Source organism: Rattus rattus, chromosome 11 (genome assembly GCF_011064425.1).
Source record: "Rattus rattus isolate New Zealand chromosome 11, Rrattus_CSIRO_v1, whole genome shotgun sequence".
Taxonomy (NCBI): Eukaryota; Metazoa; Chordata; class Mammalia; order Rodentia; family Muridae; genus Rattus; species Rattus rattus.
In genome coordinates this window covers 52,941,712-52,957,695 of record NC_046164.1, presented here as the reverse complement: position 1 = coordinate 52,957,695, position 15,984 = coordinate 52,941,712, and the positions used below count along the sequence as shown (strand labels likewise).

The following is a 15,984-nucleotide window of genomic DNA, read 5'->3' as shown; positions in this document are numbered from 1 at the left end:
TTGGAAAAAGGATTGACTACTTTCCCTTGCTTAGTACCAAATAGATATACATATATACTTGCAGGAAGAATGGATGCTTGTTAAAAGATAAAAATTCAAAGCCTAGCTTGGATTGTTTGGTGGGTTCTGGCATTGGCTACCAAGCCTGACAACTTGAGTTTGATCCCTGGGACTTACATGGTGGGAGGGGAGAACCAACTCCTGAAGGTCATTGACCTCTGACTTCCACGTGTATATGGTGGCTGACTTCTGCATGTACAACATGGCTGACCTCGACATGTACACCATAGTATCTGTATATATGTATGTGTGGTGCACAGACACGTGAGGGGGCTGGCTGGTGGGAAATAAGATGTAAAAACCAAGAACAAAATAAAAGCAGCAACAACAACAGCCTGGCTTAGAAAGGCTGAATGCTGTGTGCAGAATAGTCTTAGGGTTGAAAGTTACAGTGTGAAGACTCCTTAGTCCTACAGCAGACTACTTGTGGATGAAAATGACACTTACCTAATGGTCTGATTATGGTAGCTTTTCAAGTCCCATCCAATGCTGGCAGTGACCACTATCTACATCGGGAGAGAAATATAAGGTCAGGTAAGGCTGCACATCCCAAGCTACAAATATATACAATCCTTGGTATAAATTACTCATGAAATGTGCTTGTCCTTCTCCTGATTAATTTCTACAAAAATAAAATTAACAGTTTACTAGCCCTGTGTATATTTTAAGCCTTAATAAATTTAGCTCTCCCCAAATGACTGGATGCTGTGTCTAAAAATATCTACAATGCAATTTCTGCCAGTGGGTTTTATGCTTCCAGACTTCAAGCCAGAGGTTGACTGGATGTGTCTGTCTGTCTGTGCTCTGAATGTGTCCATCTGTGCTTTCGAACTTCTTGTGAAGAAGACAAGTACACCTGACAGTACAAATAGGCGTAGAAGTTTTACTGATTTTACCAGCGCCATGGCGGGGGTGAGGAAGGGGAGAGAAGTCTGGTGCTCCATGTTCTTCACTGCTTGTTGAACCCACCTCCCCTGTAAGCAACAAGAGTCATCACCCTCATTTCGGTGTGAGGACTATGTTTTGCTCATGACGCTATGTGTTGTCTCAAGTAGGTTCATTTTAGATCTAGGACTATTGTGTAGGCCCCTGAGACTAATGGGGACACTTTTTCTCAGACACTTCCACAGGAAGTGTTTAAAATGTATCCTGACCTTTTTAGAGTCTCAAAGACTTGGAGATCAAACTTCAAATGAAACCACCCCTACCAGTCACAGGGCATGTGAGAAGCAAAAAGAACCCAACTAGTTGTCTCTCTTAACAACCACTTTAAGTGACTGATCCACTTGACCAGAGCAGTAAGTATGGTAATCCCATCAGAGGTTTAAACCTATGTACATGAAGGTCCAGAGGAGGCAGCAAGAAAGGCCAGTCAGGAAGTAACTGAAACCCACTGGGAAAAGAGTATACACACACACACACACACACACACACACACACACACACACACACACAGACACACGCACATGAATGCATGCTCTGGAATGCTGTGCACGCACACACACATACCAGGGAGCCCTGGGTTTTTTTCCACCTTTTTGCACTTCTTACTTCTCTGTGGCTTCATTGCACCACAACACCATGCAGCTCTTCTCTCTACCTAAGGGCCTGTATTCTTCAGTTGTTCAACACTATGATTCTCTACAGCCTTGCAAGCTAAAGTCCAAATTGAAGTTCACATTTAGCTCCAAAGACATAACTTTATTAATTTTCTATGCTTCTCAAATTTATATACCGGAAAGTTAATTCCTAAATGTATATGTTTATGGAATTTGGAGGTGAAAACTCTGGGGTTCATATTATATGAAACCATGAGGATGGGTCCCTTTGATGGGATTAGCAGCTACCTGAGAAGACCTAAAAGATGGCCGAATGGGTGAGGGTAGATCTACCAAGGCTCAAGACCTGAGTTTCATTCTATGAGGTAGAAGGAAAGACTTGACTCCCATAGGTTGTCTTCTGATCTCCGTGTAACAATTGTGGCATGAGAATTCCTGCACTCACATGTACATATCATATGTACACACTAAACCAAGTATATGTCTATCGATGTAATAAAAAATTAAGAAGAAGAGAAAGAGAGAGACCTCAGGCAGAATGTTCTCTCTGGCCATCATCTAGTGATGCCCCTACTGTGATGGAATGCAGCAAGAGGGCTCCCACTAGATGCCAGCGAGAGCTTTCAAAACGATGAGGAACTAACTTTTTTGTCTCTGGAGAGTCTGTAACACCAGTCAACTTGGCTTATCTGTGAACTTCCCAATCATAGCAGAAATCCCTGCTCCTTTCTCTCCATTTAAATTCTGCCCAAACATAAAAGCCTTGTACACGAACGCTTCCCTGAGCATCCCAGCATGAAACGCTGTCTTCCTTCTAGAAATCAATATGAATCATTTGGCAATTAAGCTTGCCTTATGACTTCTCTTCACGTGCTTAATGTTACTTCCATAAATAGTCTATAAGCAACTGGAGCCTGGTGCTGGTGCCTTACATATACAGCAGGTGCAGAATCAGATCTATGAATCTGCTCTGATGATGTGATGCCTGTCTTGGTGACACAGCGTGCGCCTCAGACACGGGCATGGGGGACGTGGACCTCAGCTATGTTACTGAAGATGTTCTAAGGAGGAAGAAGTAACATACAAAAATTCCCAGCTAGCATCTTACGCGGTCCTCTCGGGAAGGTGGCGAGAGCTGACCTGATTAATTTTTTTATTCTCTTCAGGACACAGAGGTGGGAACCTTAAGCATGAGGGAGGGCCATACGTTATGTGATGCACGAGACAAACAAAACGCCTCCTCCAGTTCTGTTCCGGGGAAATCACAAATCAATAAGAAAAGCTGATGAGAAAATAAAGTAACCAGAAAAAGCTAGCATGCTGGCATCGCATCGATGGAGAAATGGAATCGTCTTCAATTACAACAACAGATTTCCCACAGTCTATAAAAACCTCTGTTATGGAGGGTTTGAAAGAGCTATGAGCGATGTTTTATGTACAGAATAGATAAAGACCCTCCCTCCCGCCACAATCATCACTTATATGTGTTGGTTATTACGAGTGTATTTAGTGCCAAGCATAAGCAATTGTTTCAACTGCCAAAAGCAGTCAAATCATTTCCAGGCTGAACTAACCAATAAATTCCCTTTAAAAAAAAGTTTTAGATCTCATAAGGCCATGTAAACATGGCCGATGTGATTTTGATACTTAGGTGCACGAAACCTATCCCCCTCGGGGAGAAGGACTGAATAACTCGGATAATTGTGGCTACAGAGCTGGCTGTATTATTTACTCATTCACCACAGAGTGGGGAAAGAAGCACTTTAAAACTTAATTAAATGGGATGAGAGTCTTATGATTTAAACTTCCCTCTATAAAGTTCGATTTAGCAAGTGTGTAATTGTAAAGGGCTCATCGTTTGCCAAATTCCCTCCCAGGTTTTGTGGCTCCTTTGCCTTTGAAACAATGTCTAGCTCCAAAGAGATGCCCCCAGGACTCCAGGCAGAGAAAACGCAGATACCTGGCCTCCATTGAAAGAGATGTCCAGTCGGCACCACTCCTTCAAAGGGAGGGTGAATTTTGTTTTTACAGCCAGGTCTTCTCCTTTGATGAGATGCATTTGAATATGCAAACTGCCTACAATGAAAAAAAATGAGAGGTCATGGGATCAGGGAACACTTCATGGTGTATGAAGAGGCAGTTCTTTCTCAATAACCCTTCCAAGAAGTTACGAGACTAAACCACATCCCTGATTTTTCCTTTAAACAGAAGCCAAGCCAAGCCAGGTCTGATGAACCCTTGTAATCCTAGCACCAGAGGCTGAGGCAGGAGGATCAGAGTCCCAGTCCCAGACTAGTTGGCCTTACACAGTAAGTTCCCCTCTTCCTACACAGGGAGTCCTTGATTGGGAAGGAAAGAAAGGAAGGAAGAAGGGGAAGGAGGGAGGAAGGAAAAAAGATAGAGAGAAAGAGAGGGAGGGAGGGGGAGAGAGGGAGAGAGAGGGACAGAGGGGGGGAGAGAGGAGAGGAGGGAGAGAGAGGGAGGGAGAGAGAGAGAGAGAGAGAGAGAGCAAGCAGGAAAAGCAAAACAAAACAAAATGAGCCATACTCCAAAATGCATTTGGACATACATTTCTTTGTAAATGTGGTGTTTATTCTGAGCCCTTAAGGAGAGAGAAAAGACTTAATTCGAAGCTCATGGTTGATTCCCTATGGTCTTGTCTGCATAAACAACACCCAGTTTCCAGTTTCAATTTCTATTTCCAAATGAAAAGAGAACAAAGACACCTTTCTGTAACAACCTGAACTCAAAATTCATCTGTCTCCCTCCAGTTTATTTCTCCCAACTTTGTATAGTTGTCATAATTCCAGAATCATTTTTAGTAAGGCTACTTCACTGAGTCTACCCAAAATAATCAACTTGTGTGTGTGTGTGTGTGTGTGTGTTTTAATGGAAGGAACAAGCCTCTCTTTCCCACTCCTGTTTTATTGTGTTACACATCTAAGTGGCATAATTACAATACCCATACCATCACCATTGGCTGCTTGCAAAATAAAGCACATTTTAACCCTCCTAGGACTGTGGCACTGGCAATTGCTTCCTTATCCCGCACAGATGCTTCTGCCAGGAGAAAGAGTGTAAGAAAAGTACAAGATCATTCCCAGGCTCTGTTTATACTCACCGTCTTCCGTAAGAAACACAGAAGGCGTGCCGTACATCTCATTAGAATCAACAAAGTACAGAATTCCACAGAGGCTGGCCTCGCAATAATGGAGTAAATAAAGCCACAGTGAAATGGTGACCCTAAAGGAAGGAGGCAGAAGAAAATTCCACAGATTGATATCATCCAAGAACAGGTAATTACAGTTAACAATGACCAAGTAAATTGCTTTCTCGCTAACGAAGGGGTGGGTTTGCCTTAGTGTTCATCATGGGAGATCAGCTTGCAAAGCCTGAGATTTTGAGACAAAAGAGGTAGTTATAGTAACTGCAAAGATAGGAGTTAAGCTCCTGTGTATGGAATCGCTGATGTTCTACCTTGCGCTGAAACGTTTGGGGTGGGGGCGGGGTGGTAGTGGTGCTCTCTGAGACGCTCACGTGCCAGCAATCTGAATTCTTGATTGAGGCTGATAAAGCAAGACAGTGAATAAAAATGTGGATTTTAATAAGAGGTGATGTGATAAGGAGCTATTCTAATATCTGTGATTAGAAGGGGGAAAAAACATAATTAGGGCTTTTTGAGCAATTTTGTTTCTTTCAAAGATAAAAAGCCCCAACTGTAACGCTCTGCAAATGGCATCCCCACATGACACGTGGACACAAATGTACCAACCACTCTAACTCTCATGCTTGGGTGCTGCAGCCCAATTCCAGCCAACTAATACGATACAATTCACTTAATTATTCCATTCCTGCATAGGGCTATTTCAATTTGGGGAAGGGAAAAGAAGAAGAAGAGGAGGAGGAGGAGGGGAGGGGGGAAGGAGGAGGAAGACGATGACAACGACACTATGGCAGAGTAGACGGCTCAGTGGGTAAAAAGCTTGCCTAGAAACACGACGACCTGATAGCCAAGCAAGCCAAGAGTACTTGCTTGTAATCCCAGCACTGGAGAGGCAGAGGCAGGAGAATTCCTGGGGGCTCACTGGCCAGCCTAGTCTAGTTGGCAAGTTCCACGAAAGTAAGAAACCCTGCCTCAAAATCATGTTGGGCAACTCAACTTGGACAGCTGAAGGTTGACCTCTGGCCTGCAAACGCATGCACACTTGTATCTACCCACACACAAACAAAATGCGCGCCCATGCACACAAGGGGAAAAATTATACATCTGTGACTTAAGGAACGAGGATAACAGCAGCCAGCACAACTAGGACAGTTTTAGGAAGATACGTGACGCATCAGTCACTCAGGAAATACTTGCCGAACACTAGTAGGCTGCGTGCTGTGCTAGAGACCAATACTTCAGAGACAAGGAGCAGGGAATCAGGGTGTTTGGCGTCTGACACACGACTCGATATTAAACAAACGCGTCCTCTTTTTCCACTTACCCCAGTAGCTAATTTGAAGCCTGGGTTAAGGTGGCAGTGGCCCTCAATTCTTTGGAGGATGCAGCCAAAGAACTCTTTCAGAATATTCTGGGCTTTGTAAGCTGGCCTGGAAGTCAGTGTCACTATGCAAACAGATGGTGTCACAGACTTCCCTCCTGACCTAGCCAGCTGAGCAAGCTCATGAAGATAAGTTATTACAAGGAAGCTTAGCGAGAACATACGCTCGCCGAGTGACTCAAGATCTTTCTACCGCCAGCAGCACAGGAAGAATTAAATCACTCGGCTAAATCCATCTGATCGGAGGTGAGCGAGGAGCCATTTCCAGCGTCTTCAGCTCAGCAGAAGGAAAAATAGATGTGGATTCTGCTGAAATCAATGGAGGAGATCAGAGGCCCTGAGTGTTCTAGCAGCTCATCCAATCTTGCAGGACCGAATGGGCCAAGGCCATGACTACAATCTATGCTGCTGTGGATGGCTGCACCGGAAGACCTAAGCTTCAATACCTTGCTGCCTAAAAAGATGAAGGGAAATAGAAGACTCCCATGTGCAGAAATGATTTCCACCTAACATTAAAGTTTCCTGGTTCTCCGATTCTCTTTAAGCATGTGTGCAGAAAACCTTGGAAGGGATTCTCCCCTAGCCTGCCAGGTGGCCAGATACACCCACCCCACCAGCCCTTGACCGGCCCACTCTTACATGGGGTAGTCCACGCGCTGGCTTCGGGTGGCCTCTAGTTCTCGATTCTGGAACTTTGGGAGCTTCTTTATGATGCCTGTGTTTTCTCCACTGGAAGCATAGGGGAAGCTGAGGAGGGGAACTGCATCTGCAAACATCACAGAAGCCACCTTCAGTTCTCTCCAGAGAAGCACCTCTTCCCAACTCACACCCTTCTTGGCGCCCTCGGTTCCAGCCAAATGGTTAAAGCAGCAGCCTAAAACTATGAACAAGCACTTGCAGAACACAGAATCGGAGCCAGGAACCACCATGCTAGGCACGTCAGTAGGACTGTCCCCATTCATTCTCATTACAGTCTTAGAAGAAGGTCTTATTATCAGTCCCATTCTGTGGAGAAGTCCAGGGTTAAATTCACAAAGTTCAGAAGCTTTAAAGGATAGGTTTTTAGGTTTAAATTCTGGCATCCATCCATCCATCCATCCATCCATCAGCCATCAGCCATCCATCCATCAGCCATCAGCCATCCATCCATCAGCCATCAGCCATCCACCCATCCATCATCCATTATCCATCCATCCATCATTCATTATCCATCCATCCATCATCCATCCATCCATCCATTTCCAAGATGGACCCAGGGTCTTGTACAAGGTAGGCAAGCACACTTCGTTACATGTCCAGCTTTTGTGTTCATAACCACCTTGCATACAGCCCTTTAATGTTAGGGAAGGCATTTTCAATTTGTGTTATAAGGACGTTATCGCTTTGACAGAACTCTTGATAGTGCAGTCGCTGCTGTACACATCACACATGTGTTACCCTGTTGAATCCTCATTATGACAAGTGTACAGACTGGGAAACAGAGGCACAAACCGTGCCAACATAGTAACTAACAATGCTGTATGCCAGACAGTGTGATAAGTACCTTTCAAAGGTCCGAGCAGACAAATGATCAAGTAGGACATCAGAACTTTCACCTCTGCATTTCTTCACAAACATGGAGCTCTAGAGCACCGGCATGTCCTTGACAAATCGCACAGGGAAAACCAGGCTCTCTAGTGCTTTATCTGACAACCACTGCTTTCCTGAAGGCTAAGTATATATTACTATTCTCCATATTCACTTGGCCTAGGAATAGCCATGCCTTCCTCTTTCCTAAAATTCTCCTGGATTTAAACATCCATAACTCAATGGTAGAAACAGCCTACTCTTCCTTGGACTCTTGGAGAGACGAGTTGGCTTCCGTAAGTCGTCAAACACAGAGCATCGGTATATATTACAGGTGTTCTCAGCCTGGGACACTAATCAGCTCAGCTCATTTCCCAAAGAGGAATGAGAAACTGTTGTAGGTGTAGAAGTACCTTGAGTTTAATATGATCTGAAAATCTCAAAAGCAGTTTTTAGAGTCTCCAGCCCTTGTATATATATTTATTTAATAGGATTAAGCAAGCCAGTTCCTTCGAAGCATCTAAATCATGAAATGAACTTCAGCTCCATCTGGGAATGCAGGACTTGCTGCTCTGTTAAGAGCATGGAGATGGAAGTTGTCAATGGAAATACTGCAAAGAGGTCCTGAGACTCTGGATAGTTTATCAAAAATGATTGATTTGAGCTCAACCTTCACTTGGCTTCTATGTGTTGAGAAAAGCAGAAAAGGCCAGACAGCCACATTTGTGCCAGAAAGCCTGAAGCACATAAGGAAACAAAACACTAGGAAAACAAAGCTCTGAGAAAGAGGTTTGCTCACCCTGGGATCAAAGTGCCCCACAGCCAAGGACTGTGGAGAGAGAACTCTCAACCAAAACGTCTAAAATAACTTTGCAAATGTACACAGTCTTGGTGTCCAATAAAATCGAAGACAGGCATGTTCTTATCAACTCTAGCTTTAATAGTTTTGTTGTGTTTTCCCTCTGTATATCTTATGCGTCCTTTGCAATTAAAACTAATTAGCAAGAATGACAGTTTGGAATCCATCTAAGACGGGAGAGCACGTGGGCTTGTCCATTAGCTGACAGTGGCTACTGAGAATATCAGACAAATGTTCCTTCACTTATGATGGGGTTATATCCCAAACAATTTCAATAGTAAAAATTAAATACAAAAAAAGGAACTTTATACCCTAATCTACCGATAATTATTGCTTGGCCTAGCTACCTAAAATGTGCTTAAGTGTGCACATTAGCCTAAAGTTGAATAAAATAATCTTTCACAAAACTTATCTTACCATGAAGTGTTGGCTCATATGATTCCCTAATCCTGTACTAAAGGTGGGAACCACAATGGTTGTGTAGGTATTATTCTACACTGTCAAAAGTTTAAAACTCCCAGGGTTGGAAGGATAGTTCAGTGGTTAAGAGTCCTTGCTAGCCCACCAGGAGGACCTGGAATCACTTTGAGGTAACCATGTAACAAGCCAGCCATGGTCTTGTGCATGTCTATAAATCCCAGCATTGATTATCATTGGAGATTTTGGCTACCTGCCTAATCCCCAAATTCAAACTCTGGGTGCAGGAAAAGACCCAATCTCAAAGGAATATGACAGAAAGCAATAAAGGAGGATACCCTGTGCCCTTCTTTGGCCTCCATGTACACACACATGTGACCGTACTTGCATACACATATATACATACATCATACACACAAAGAGAAGTTAAAAAATCCTAAATAAATCTGTCATATGCAAGAATCATTTGTCATTGATGAGTGATATCTATCATAGTTCTAGACTAGAGAGTGATAGTATCATCTACCATCGAAACACTTACAGGTCAGTTGGGACACATTTAGTGACATATCCAATGGTCTCTACATGGTCCATGAAAGTAGGGGCCTTCCTTCCTTCCTTCCCTCCTTCTTTCCTTCCCTTCCATTCTCAGAGCCTGGAACAGTGGCCACTTCTTGATAGGAGTTCATATATATTGGTGAGTAAATGAACACATATAACTATATCCAAGTTAGAATTCAAGTCTGTCTCTCTTTTTCCCAACACTCTTTTATAATTCTAGAATGTGCACCAAGCTACCTAAGACAAATAATCCTTTCAAATCCTTCCCTCAATTCTATTTCTTTGATTCTTCTTGTATGAGATGTGGTTGAAGAATGAGGAAACAACATTTAAACACACACACACACACACACACACACACACACATGCACATGCACACACACATAAAAACACTGCTATAAAGGCAATGCATGTTTAAAATTCTTCTGAACTATTTTTTGTTTTGTTTCTTCAAATTTTAGAGGAGCAAGAAGCCTTGGCTATCAAATGGTGCAAATCCCTTCATTTGGAGAGAAGAAAAATGTCAACGTCTTGATGAAAATTGGTGTCGCTAATAAAAGACCCAGCTCTGACTCAAACTGGAGCTCTCCCCAACACACCAGTGGGGTTTTACTAACCAAACTACATGTTACAAGCCTCTGAGAGAACACTGGCTGCTGTAGAGCTGCCATGCCTACTAAAACATTTCTTTTTTTTTTTTTTTTTTTTGTCCTCACAATAGTGATTTTTTTAAATTAGTTGCTTTATAAAACATTGCAGATGTCATAATTGTTAACATAACAATTACCAAACTGTAGTTAATCAAGTAGTTTGCTGAGCATGTTTTATAAAAGAAAAGGAAATGCCAAAACCCTGTTAAAAGTTTTTCCATTGCAGCCTAGAAGAACAAGATTTGTTTCTCAGACACTTGAATCAGCAAACAGAAACAGAGTTCCCTCCCCATTTGAAGTCCTCCATCAAAAGAACAGGCTGATAAGTAACTAGACAGTCAATGCACTGGTGAGTCCACACTTGCACTGTAATAATGGAGAAGTTTACTTCTTCAGCTTCAAAGTCGGAGGGTTTTGGTCATTAAAATCTTAAGTATCAAACTAGTACTTTTCAGCCACAGTATCTTCACTCTGAGATAAACATTCTTCTTCACAACAAGTTTTTAATATCCTCACCTCAATTTTAAGACAAAGCAATTTTAATACTAGGTGCATCCCACATGCCCTTGCTTGCAAACTGCTTTTTCTTGACAAGTTATGAAGTAGTTCAAGGAGGTATGGTTAAGGCTGTATTACTGAATGGTGCTGGTAAATACTACACTTTTTTTTTTTGTCATGTTGCAACCTTTGTTTCCAATTTAGTGACTGCTGCTATGGAATCGGATAGCAACAATGACAACATTATTAGGTTTGTTTTGTTTTTAAACTATGATTTAGTAGCAACTGAGGTTCCCAATTTTAACCCCTTGGCAACAAGATCCAAGTTCCTCATTTGCACATTAGCACCTGAGTGTCAAGGGGTTAAATAACCAGCACAAAGATACTGCACTTTGATTGTAGCATTTGGCAGAACTGAAAGGAAAGGAGGTTGTGCTACATGTTGAAGGGATTGTGGGCAACAGAAAGGAGACACCAGAAGATAAAATGTCACATGAAGTCTTCATAGTCTTGTACATATCCTCCATCATATCCACCATAGTCTGCCAGATCGTCTTTCATGGTGGCCTTTAATCCCCCTCCAGGTACCACACCTTTCTTCTTCTTTTTGGCTTTGCTTTGCTTTTCCTGCTTCTGTTTTTCACTGCAGAGCACAGTCAATGAGTTGGTAATCTTTTTCAAGTCATCAATTTCCAATGAAATACAGACATCTCGAACTAAGGCTTCCAAAAAACTGGCATAATATAGTGATTTTTCATATTGTGTAATTTTATCTTTTAGTAACTTTCCAAACTCTGTGAAGTCATCTCTTGAAGATGGGTTCATAGCATCTATTCCATAAACTGTATTATTAACACCAAAAGTTTCTTTTGCTAATTCAAGGTCTGACTCTTCCTGTAATTTCTTTAGCCGGAGTTTATCTGCTAATTGCTCTTCGGGTGTTAGCACTTTAGATTCTTCAGGTTCTTCTAACCTCTTTTTAATTTCTTCTTGCCTTTTTTTCTGTTGCCGTTCTTTCTCTTTTATCTTTTCTGCTATTTTTTTCTTTTCTGAAATTTTTACTTCTGGTTTGACTTCTGCTTCTTCTTTATTTTCATCATCATCATCATCCCAGTTATCCTTCACGTCCTCGTCCTCGTCCTCGCCTTCCCAGCGGTCCCCGCCTGCCGTGCCGCCGCCCGCGACCTTCCGCACCGGGTCCTCCATAGAGAACGTGTCCGCGTCCCAGGAGTCTGAGTCCCCCGCTGCCGCCGCCGCCGCCGCCGCCATCTCGATCCGGGGGTGAGCGTGTGTGAAGGGAAGAGCTGCGAAGAGTTAGCGCGGCAGAGGTGAGTCACTGGGCTGGCTCTCGTTGGCCCGCGCGGGGCAGGCTGGGCCTACTAAAACATTTCGATGATGGTTAGCTCATTAATGATGCCTTGCTCCAAGGCCCTACCACCTTCTCTGCCTCACTTTCAGCTTAGAGCCTGGCTCAGCATAGTTTGGATGAGTGGAGGGGTCATCCAGCACTATCCTGCTTCAGCACAAAGACTAACATCCCACCCATGAGATAGGTGGACCCCGATCTCTTCCTGGTTGTTATATTTGTGTGTGTGTGTGTGTGTGTGTGTGTGTGTGTGTGTGTGTGTGTATGTGTAGATCAGTATCAACAGTCTTCCTTTATTCCTTTCTATTGGTTTACTTTGTTTTGGAGACAGTTTCTCTGTGTAGCTCTGGCTGTCCTGGAACTCACTCTGTAGACCGGGCTGGCCTTAAACTCACAGAGATCTGCCTGCCTCTGCTTGGTATTGAAGGTGTGCACCACCATGCCTGGCTTCTCTCTCTCTCTCTCTCTCTCTCTCTCTCTCTCTCTCTCTCTCTCTCTCTCTCTCTCTCATCCTTCCTTCCTTTTCTTTTGAGACATGGTCTCTCACTGAAATCACCAATTCAACTAGACCGACTAGCCAGTAAGATCAAGGGTCTTACACACACACACACACACACACACACACACACACACACACGCACGCACGCACGCACGCACGCACGCACACACACACACCTGGTGCTATGTTGCTGGTGTGGTGCCACACTACCCAGCATTTTACATGGGTTCTGGGGATTAAACCTAGGTCATCATGCCTATTGACACCCTTCTTCCCTATTGCATACTTAGTCTTCTCTTTCGGTGGGCAGGGACTAGAGGGATCTTGTAGTCCACTGCCTAGTCCAGTTGAAGGACTGGAAGCCTAACACTGGGGAAGGTCCTCTCTCCATGCAGTGAGACCCTTCTGAGGATGAGCTTCAGACACATCAGAATATACCACAGAGAAAGATCCCCAGCACGCACATGGAGACATTAGGCATTTCCCTGCAAAGAATCTCTGTGGCTAACAGAAGCTAGGGAGAAAGAAAGTACACGTTTCTAATCTTGAGAAGAAATGCTTTCCAAACAGAAGTCCCTAAAAGGCGGTGGATACATTGTGTGCACTGTTGCCTTTAGAGCCAAGCCTGAAAATAAAATCAGTATGTTCTAAGAGGGATGATTTAAGTCAAAAAATGCCTTCAAAGGTGTCTGTCTGGGTGATGAAGCAGGTTCCTTTGGAAATCTGTGGAATCTGCACTCTCAGGAGTCCTGGGAGTATAGGCTTCGGTCCTGGGAACTCTTCCTTCCAAACATACATATATGCAAAGATTCCCTTAAGGATGTTCAGAGAAGGAACACTGTCAGAGGCAAAAGAAAGAAAAGACCTTCATGGGGGCTAGGGATGCTTGGTGTGTAAGCTGCTTCCTATATAAGCAGATCCCCAACACCTATGCAAAAATAGCTCAGCATAGCCTCCTTCACCACAATCACAGGGCTGACAGATGAAGACAGAAGGAAGCCAGGAGATTGCTAGGCCAGCATATCTAGCCAAATCAACAGGCTCGTGAGAGTACTAGAAACCTACCTCTGACCTCTGACCTCTGACCTCTGACCTCCACATGTGCACCCCCAAATACGTGAGAACAAACACACATAACACACACACACACACACACACACACACACACACACACACACACACACACTTGACCCGCCTCCCATCCAAGAAGACAGGTTAAATAGTGATGGACCATCAGGCAACGGGCTGCTAAGGGTCTGTCAGAAAGAACGAGCCAAGCAGCATGTCCTTACGGAGAAAACGCTGTCGCTGATTAGTGTGAGGCAGAATCGCTCCTAGGCTATCATTTGCTTGTGGAGACAAGGAGCTAAACTTAAGGCTTCCATGTGCAGAGGATTATTCTGGAAGGAGAAACAAGAAATGCTTGTACTGAGTTTGCTTCTGGGAAAAGGACCAGAAGACTGGGGTGGGTGGAACTTCTCCTTCCCGCTAAACCTTTTTTACACGATTTGAATTTTTTACCAGGTACGTGTATTACCTTTGCAGCTAAGGAAGACAAGAACAAAGGCTCTGAATATTTCTATGCAGGCAGAGAGAAGAAGCCAGCTGTATCCACTGGCCTCCCCACCCCGGGCCTCTGAGGCTGTTCAGCTCAGCCCAATCGCTTCAAAGAGACAGAGTCCAGTGGGTGAAGGAAACATGATTCACATCGATAAAAATTCAACTTTAAAAAAAGTCTCCTTTCTAATTTAGAACCTGGGTTAGGGCTGTATTAGCATATCTCAGAGAGGCGGCGTAGCCAAGCCGAAAGAACGGAGGTTTGGACTCCAGTTAAATAATCTCCCTGAGCCTCCGTTTTCCCCTTCATTAAGAGGAGGATGAGAATAATACTGTCTTTCCCTTGAGATTGTTAGAAGGATTAAGCGAGACAATGTGCCTGGAAAAAGTGTTCTGTTCATTGTAAAGGGCAACGCTGATGCGAACCACTAATTAGTGTTGTTACCGGGAACCTCAGACCACCGTGATTAACTGGGGATAGGGGGCCTGAGTCTGTGGGGTTCTTTTAAGTCGAAATATATAGTTAATAATTAGAAATGGATCATCACGGCACTGGCCTGAATATTCCTGATGCATACAGTTTGTCTGGGAGTCCATTTTGTTTTTTCCCACAAAGACAAGTCAAGCCTGGATCCAAGTTAGGACTTTAATTTCAGTTGTCTTATTGTAATGGAATTTTGCTATAAGAAACCATACTTTGAAGTGGCAAGATGGCTCAGGAGGAAAAGGTGCTTGCAGCCGAGAGTTTGAACCCTGGAACCCACGTGGTGAAGGAGGGAGTCGATTCCCCCTTCAGGTTTTTCTCTGACCTCCATACACACACAACTAGGCATGTGTATGCCCCCCCACACACACATGTGCCAAATATATAGATAACTGTAATTTTAAATATCACCCATGATACCCCAGGAGTTTCTTATCAGACGCCCATCGTGATAAGACACGAGGGCAGAACGGTCACTACTGTTAGTGTGGTGCTTGAAAATCTTCACAGTGTGGTCCTGAATAACTTCGCTCACACCAGACATTCTGCCTTCAAGCGCAAGAAAAGGACTTCAAACACATATCAAGAACATGCCGGTCTGCATCTTCATCCCAGAGAGGGTGCGGGCAGTCAGTTGACATAACCTTTCTCATCAGTGCAGATTGGGCCTCAGAACCCTCTTAACTTCCTGCCACAGGAAGGCGGTACACAGCCTGACTGCCATCCAGCACATGGAGGCTGTGCCACGAAACCCCCTCTCCAACCCAGCGCCATAGCTCCCTCTGTCCTTTCTGCCTTTCTGAGATCTTGATCTCCATTCTTCTGACTGTGAATGGAGACTTTGCTTAGCCATCAGGTCTCTGTCCAAATGTCACCTCCTCTGTGACAAAGCCCAGTGAGGCACCTATAGTAGCTTAGTCCTACGTGAATGTCATGGAATAAATAAATAATAAATAATGAGCTTTATAACCCCAGGCAACTGTCTAACCCGATGGCTAAATATGATGTTTGGAAGGCGAGATGATCCAGCCTTAAACACCAGCTCTGGAGTTCACAGTTGTATGACCTGAGATGGATCATTCTACTTCCCCCAGTCTACTCCCCAAGTCTATTCCCCAAGTCTACTCCCCAAGTCTACTCCCCAAGTCTATTCCCCAAGTCTACTCCCCAAGTCTACTCCCCAAGTCTATTCCCCAAGTCTACTCCCCAAGTCCCCCAAGTCTACTCCCCAAGTCTACTCCCCAAGTCTATTCCCCAAGTCTACTCCCCAAGTCTACTCCCCAAGTCTATTCCCCAAGTCTACTCCCCAAGTCTATCCCACAAGTCTACTCCCCAAGTCTACTCCCCAAGTCTACTCCCCATCG

General features: G+C 43.9%; 2 protein-coding genes across 2 annotated transcripts in view; both read right to left on the bottom strand.

Moving 5' to 3' along the window:
* The window catches only part of Sel1l3 (SEL1L family member 3), a 106,457-nt gene that overhangs the window by 72,719 nt on the left and 17,754 nt on the right, over window positions 1-15,984 (bottom strand). Inside the window, exons 3-6 of the mRNA XM_032915812.1 lie at window positions 6,803-6,929; window positions 4,741-4,862; window positions 3,580-3,695; window positions 508-566 (exon numbers count right to left, since the gene is read on the bottom strand). Of these exons, the coding sequence (XP_032771703.1) occupies window positions 508-566; window positions 3,580-3,695; window positions 4,741-4,862; window positions 6,803-6,929 (424 nt within the window). The remainder of the gene's footprint in view (window positions 1-507; window positions 567-3,579; window positions 3,696-4,740; window positions 4,863-6,802; window positions 6,930-15,984) is intronic.
* LOC116911925 (eukaryotic translation initiation factor 3 subunit J) lies at window positions 11,035-12,096 on the bottom strand. The gene has a single exon (XM_032915811.1). It carries the CDS (start codon window positions 11,981-11,983, stop codon window positions 11,204-11,206), a length of 780 nt encoding a protein of 259 aa, XP_032771702.1. The 5' UTR covers window positions 11,984-12,096; the 3' UTR covers window positions 11,035-11,203.